The 7,527-nt window shown below is 34.2% G+C and overlaps 1 protein-coding gene across 1 annotated transcript; it reads left to right on the top strand.

The window, feature by feature from the left end:
• Nucleotides 1–1,060: 1,060 nt before the first annotated feature.
• Nucleotides 1,061–7,527, top strand: LOC144972496 (uncharacterized). The gene is made up of 3 exons (XM_078913767.1): nucleotides 1,061–1,216; nucleotides 2,987–3,138; nucleotides 6,918–7,527. Exons 1-3 carry the CDS (start codon nucleotides 1,172–1,174, stop codon nucleotides 7,156–7,158), a joined length of 438 nt encoding a protein of 145 aa, XP_078769893.1. The 5' UTR covers nucleotides 1,061–1,171; the 3' UTR covers nucleotides 7,159–7,527.

The following is a 7,527-nucleotide window of genomic DNA, read 5'->3' as shown; positions in this document are numbered from 1 at the left end:
AATAATTAATGATGCACGTTTCTGTATGTCTGTACGTGCATGTGTGAAGATATACATATATATATATATATATATATATATATATATATATATATATATGTGTGTGTGTGTGTGTGTGTGTGTGTGTGTATAATTTAGCAATGACGATCGCACGGAAATCCTTGGGCCTCGTTTTGGTCGCGAAGTCGCACGAATTCAAGACAAAATATTATGGGACACGGCGAATTCGTGTATGCTATTTTTAAAAAAATCATTACGACGCTTTTTATCAGTAAATATGTCTGAAATTTGGCACACAATTCGTAAAGAGGTCATTTTAGGTTATGTTAAGCGGCAAAACTCGTGCGATTACTAGAAAACCGTTAAAAACAGATATTTTTTCTTTTAAGTGAAAACATTTCTAAAACCAACAAGAGCAGAGATTTTCCCGTGAATAATAGTTATATACATTTCAACTATGTATGTGGGTCCTACTAATTGCCGTCCGTTTGCCCAGGGAAGCCGTCCGGAGGTCATCTAACGCATTCTCAAGCCATCCGGAGGCCCTCAGAGCCGTACGAAGCTTTTTAGAAGTCGTCCAAAAGGGAGGCCTTCCGAAAGCTCCTCGTTCTGCTCCGGATGGCTCCGGAAGGCAATTAGTAATAATAATTGCCATCCGGCGGCCTAGGGAAGCCGTCCGGAGGTCATCTAAAGCATTCTCAAATCATCCGGATGCCCTCAGAGCTGTACGAAGCTTTCCAGAAGTTGTCCAAAAGGGAGGCCTTCCGAAAGCTCCTCGTGCTGGCATTTCTTTCAATTTGTATTTTCACCGTGGATCTTTTGTCATGAGTTTATTTATTCAAATTTTGTCAATATATAGTAGCATTTTAAGTTTCACTATTGGTTTAGGTCCCCTTATAATGCGATTTGAGCACATTTTGTATTCATTGCGCAAGGTATTGAATCAAGATTTCAAAAAAAAAAAAAACAACAAAAAAACACACACTCGCAATTATTTTATAATTACATTTCTTCGTTTGACCTAGCTTCCTTATCAATAGTGAAGCGTGACTATTTTTTGTGTGTGCTTACAACGGGCACAACAATTTTATTTAAAATCAAACCCAATATTTTAAAAAATCTCATATCATTATTTAAACGGTTTGGAAACCCTGTTTGACTGGTGTTAATCATGAAGTATGCATATGTTTGTTTTCTCACCTTCTTTGTTACAATGGTAAGTCATATATTTTTCTTTTTGTTTTTTTTATTATTATTATTATCATCATCATCATCATCATCATCATCATCATCATCATCATCATCATCATCATCATCATCATCATCATCATCATTATTAACATAGCCATCTTTTCTTTTCTTATCCTATTCTTTCTCAACATTATTCTTCCCTTATTTCTCTGTCTTTATCTATGTTCTGCAACCTCTTGTCCTTCACCGTCGACGCCGTCGTCGTCACCACCAACACAACCATCATCATCATCATCGTCATCATCATCATCATCACCATCATCATCATCATCATCATCATCATCAGCATCATCTTCGATCATCATTATCATCAGTATCATAAATATGGCGATATAGATCGCGAGAGAGAAAAAAGAAAACTGTCGATGTCTATTTTTCAAAACCTATTGTTATTTTTTAAAGGGATACTAAGCTGCGGACTGTAAAAAGTAATAATAATACATAAAATTGAATATAACAGCTTCAAAAAAAAAAAAAGTACAAAACACTGTTGTTTCGGGCTCAATACCTTTCCTTGGTCAACAACAACAACAAAAAAACTCCCAATAAAAACATAAATAAATTACTTTAAAAAAAACAGATTGACGACAAAATATTCTGTGCGTCCTCTCTGTAAAAGAAAAATCATGCTAATGTTTGAGATTTTATTTTGAACATGTTTGTATGACTGAAGTGAGAGGAAAATTGATATACTTTTGAAATTTCACGGTAATGCCATTGCCATGCAATGCCATCCGTAGTTCTGTAAAGTTTGGCCTGTAATTCGTGATTTGTGTTGTCCTCGATAATCGCAGCCATTGACTCCATTTCATCCATTTCTCTATTTTAATGTGACCGTTGAGGGTTTTAAAAAAAATGTTTGAGACCTCAACTACCAACTTGGGCGCTCGTAACGCGGACAATACACTGTTTAAGACAAAAGCTGCCACGTTTAAGAATAAGGCGACATTGAAGTCTTCTCATCAAAAATGTCATTGTTCTAGTCAGAATTGTGGTGGTCAGAGTAAAACCACTTAACACCTTTGTTTTTTTTTGGGTTTTTTTTTTTATTGTTGATGATTTTTTCTTAATTTTCCATTTAATTTTTCTTCACATTAACTGAAATAAACCCCCATGAAGAACTATATTTCTCCCCTTTTAAACTGATGCAATATTAAAGTTATTGTAAATAAACAGGATTTAGTTTAGCGAGAAAATCAAGCCACATCTAATTTTATTTTGCGACACTACTAATTTTATCTTTCTTCAATAGATTCCCCTTGCAATACTTTTAACAATCTTATATGTAATTAGAAGAGTACAAACATGGGTGGTCTCCACAGTTTTTTAAGTTGACGACAATAATGAAAAAAATGATTGATGCGACTATGGAGTGAATGGAAAAACAGAAAGAACACTCAATCTCTGTAGAATAAAGGAGCTGTAAAAATCAATGTTATTTCTTAAATTCAAAATATAACTACTCTTCTAATTCCATACACGTGTGTTAGAATTGTTTCAAGATTTTTATTCGTAGTTATTGAATCCGTCAAAAAGTTCAGAGGTTATTGGCATTTTCAGTCAAAAGAAAAATTCTCTCTCTCTCTCTCTCTCTCTCTCTCTCTCTCTCTCTCTCTCTCTCTCTCTCTCTCTCTCTCTCTCTCTCTCATTTTGTTATTGTCGCAGTCTGTAATATAAATATAGTGATCAATGTTCTAACCCCCCCCCCCCAACTCCATTCCCAAAACTTACCCAGGTCTCTGGTGGCAAAGAATGTACAACGGACTCCGAATGTGACGAAGGGCAGTGTTGCCAGATACAAAATGGTCCTCAGATCCTCAGAAAAAGGAACTTAGCAAATATCCTTATGCCCCGGTTCGTAGAGGACGGAATCTGTGAACCATACAGGTAAATCATTATTTTTATTAATATATTGGTATCATTATTATTATTATTTGAAAAACAAAAATGGTAATGAGGTGTATTTAACAACACCGTTGATCCAATATAATCTTTCTGGGATCCTTAACTGATAGGGTCGCGGGTTCGAGCCCCCATCGCCGCCGCTAAGTTTTTATTCTCTGTTGTCTTCTGGCACTTTCCTACTCATTTGTTAGTAAAATGTGTTATTCTTTTTATGGAGGATGATTATTCCATTGTAAATCACCTCTCTGTATGTTTTAATGGGTATAGATATATTCAATGGCATTAGAGTGCTTTCCTGTTTTCGGGATCATGCGCTTGTGCTCAGCAGTTGTGTCTTTTAGCGGCCTCAACCCCCTAACACTCAAAATTCTTTTAGCGCCTTATGGTCTATGTCACGTGACTGTGTCCTGATTTCTGAGTTACTAAATGGACAGTAAAATTGTTTGCTTCCCTTTAAATAGGATGGTGGTAGTCTGAGAAAAAGCACTTTCCGTCACACCCTAAAGACCTACCAATTAATTTTTATTAACTCCCTTTGCTTGAGAGGCGGGTATTGTACAACTTGAGTTATCGCAAATCTCACCAAAACCAAAAACATTAATCGCTTTATTTGCTTCTTTTCTCGTCTTAAATCTACATCTCTCCCTGGTTTTAAAAAACAAACAAAACAAAACAAGAACAACAAATACACTCAATTATCCATTTTGATCCAGTTTTATAGGCACAAAGAAAGATTATTTACCTTTTGCACTATACTTCTTCATTCGCCACCAGTAACTCTTATTGTTCTTATACCTAGTCTATCATGAAAGCATTAGAAAAAAAATGGAATAAATTAGAAAACGAAGTGGAACTTTGAAGTATTTTTTTCCAGTCCCCAAAGTATAACTAACTAATACACAATGGCAATGTTTTTTAAAAATTTTCTAACACATTGGGATGAATCCACGTGTGTCTTTTGACTATTTATAAACTACCAGTAAAAACATCACATCCTTGACAGTAAAAATAAACAATAGTTATAACTAGGCCAAACAATCACTTTGTCACTGCAACAACATGGCCGCCAAGAGTGTAAAGTGTGCCTAAATTCGTCACTTGTCTTTTGTTTAGCAATAACTAGACATCAAGAAACAAACCAAATATGAAATAAAATATGTAGATAAATTGATAAAACCAAGACTGGAAAGTCATCCAAAAAATATTACAGGTTAATGAAAACCGAAAAAATATGGGTTTATTCAGGCTGTTCCATCAATAAAACATACTCAATTAATGACCCGAGTTATTAATTGAAATAGTAGAATCACCGCCAAGTGAAAAAACGTGAGTTGTTTCACATTCGAGTAAAAGTTTATTTCTCTTTACAGTTGGTCAGATTGATATTTTTGAAAAACATTTGGTCGATTGGAATTCCAATTCGATTAAATTATCGTAAATTATCGATATTTTATAACAAAAAATATTACAGGTTGATGAAAACCGAAAAAATAGGGGTTTATTCAGGCTGTTCCATCAATAAAACATACTCAATTAATGACCCGAGTTATCAATTGAAATAGTAGAGAACCGCCAAGTGAAAAAACGTGAGTTGTTTCACATTCGAGTAAAAAATTATTTCTCTTTACAGTTGGTAGGATAGATATCTTTGAAAAACATTTGGTCGGATTGGAATTCCAATTCGATTAAATTATCGTAAATTATCGATATTTTATAACATCTTTAAGAACATGAACGCTTTATTATTTGTTAATCACATGTACACTTTTGTTGATATTCCCTTCGATTTGTACGAGTTATTGTCCTTGATTTGATTTTTAGATGATTAAAAACATTCCTCTTTTTAAAATAGCATGTGAGCCGCACTCGTTTTATACTACTCAATAAAGTTTACTCTTTTGGATGTCAGTAACAAGCGTATAAAGCTACAAGCAAATCAAACAATATTTGATTGAGTTATCGCCCATTGTAATAGAGTCACTGCATCGTGCAAAGACTCGGGTTGTTTCACCTTCCGTGTGGAAGTTTATTTTTCTTCAAATTTGGTAAGATTTATATCTTAGGAACAAATTTGGCCGGTTGGAATTTCAAGTCGACTTCTTGAAGGTCATCCAGAAGTCAATCAAGTTAAAGGTCAGCTATATTTAACAATTAATGTACACGCAAATTACAGATATTTTATAACATCTTTAAGAACATAAACACTTTATTAATATTATATGTACACTTTTTACAGTTACACTTTAAATATACCCTTCGGTTTGTAAGAGTTATTCCCCTTGATTTGATAATAAAAATATTCTTCTTTATAAAATAACTTGCAAATCACACTTTATCTTCTACTACTCAAATAATAAAGTCTACTGGTTTGGATGTCAGTTACAAACAAATAAAGTTAAAAGCAAAATACACAATATTTGATTGAGTTATTGCCCAATATGGTAGAGTCACTGAACAGTGCAAAAACTCGACTTGTTTCACATTCGTGTATAAGTTTGTTTTTTCTTCAAAGTTAGTGAGATCGATGTTCTTGAAAAAAAAGTTGGCCTATTGGAATTTCAATTCGACCACTTGAAGGTCATCCAGAGGTCACTAAATTTCAAGGACAGCCTAATGAACTGCCTAATAGTTCATTGTTTTGTGGAGATGGTAATGAATACCGATTGTCTTAAAACATTAGGCAGTTCACCCTTTTCGTATATGACATTAAAGGCTTTTGTCAGAATGTCTAGTTCCAGAGAATTGAGAAACTCTCTTGGCCTACCGCTTTCCCCTTTTTCATCTCTTTGCAAGCAGCTTCTTCTTCATTTCGCATAATATGGGGACACATGCTTACAGTAGAGATTTCTTTATCCAAGCACGTCCCTCTTTTGTCATCAGCGTACAGATTTTTTATGTATATACTGCCCAACGTTCCAAAATTTCGTCGTTGTCGATAAGTATATTAATATATAAATATATATATTAATAAATTATGATGGTACTTTAAAAAAATGTCCAAGTGGTTTCGTGAGCTTTATTTTGTTTTATCAATATTTTGAGACCTCGTTCGCATCGCCATTTGTGTACTGTGACAAACTACAAAGAAAAAATTCGATCACACTCAAAGCTGAAAACCAGGATTTGGTGGGCTTTCTTAAAATGCTAGACCTCGGGCATTAAACAATCCTCATTAAAACGTATCGGTATAAATAGAGATAAGATGTTTGTCATTAAGACAGTACCGCTTTAAACATTATATAAATCATTTTTTTTTTCGCTACGGTAAAGTTTAAAACAGTATTTTGCTATCTTTAATGCCCATATTTAATTGTTGGAGTAGTATAGAAATAAAGCTGAAACCCTATTTAGACGATACCAAATTTAGCTCTGTATGTTTTTTGATGACCGAGGTTCAATGACCCGGTTTAAAAAAGTCATTTTCTCGACGCCTGACGCAAAATATATATGTTTTTCTGCCACAAAAATGACCTCTTGTGGTAACTTATAGAAATAAACATTTCTAGAAAAAAAAAACATTAACATATTAGTCAACGATCACTCACATTGAAAAAAAGACATTTCTGGCTTCCAAACAAATCACAAACTATCAAATTATATATATATATATATATATATATATATATATAATATATATATATATATATATATAATAACTTGTTCGAGGGACGTTTCTTTAATGAAGGCACTCAGCTTTAGTTATCCGATGTTTCACATTATTTAATCAACATATTTTCTATAACCTTGTTTTCATTGTCCAGAAAAGAAGGAGATAACTGTGAAATCTGGGACAGCGCAAATGGAGTCTGTGGCTGTCAAAAAGGAACTCAATGCAAGAGCACACATCGACAAAAAAGATTTTACAAAACATCCAATCTCATCGGCCGCAGGAAGCGCACTACAACAACCAGGTCAATGCAAAATGGTCCTTTGAATAGAAGGGCCATTGCCTCACATTCATACAGATCTGCTTCCGACAAGTTTATCTGTGTCAAAACCTAATGGATACAGTCGAATCGTATAAAGTCATCTCAAGAGAGAGAGAGAGAGAGAGAGAGAGAGAGAGAGAGAGAGAGAGAGAGAGAGAGAGAGAGAGAGAGAGAGAGAGAGAGAGAGAGAGAGAGAGAGAGACTGACCGCGGACGTGTGTTTGTTTTTTCTTCTCATCAAAATGTGATAAGTAACGATATCGTCACCCTGATTAGTTAGGTCAAACAGGATTAGAGGTAAAGGGCCGCGCTGATCGACTGCCTTCAAAACGTCTCCACAGACATTCTCCAATAGATTTCATTTGTTTCATCTTTACATCAACATTATTATATTTTATATTGGCAATTGCCCAAAATAAACCTTTGAATTGATTTTAATTGAA

This window comes from Berghia stephanieae, chromosome 5 (assembly GCF_034508935.2).
Source record: "Berghia stephanieae isolate SIO BIC M18660-M18661 chromosome 5, UCSD_Bste_1.3, whole genome shotgun sequence".
Taxonomy (NCBI): Eukaryota; Metazoa; Mollusca; class Gastropoda; order Nudibranchia; family Aeolidiidae; genus Berghia; species Berghia stephanieae.
The sequence above is the reverse complement of the archived record's forward strand: the minus strand, read 5'-3'. Positions and strand labels throughout refer to the sequence as shown.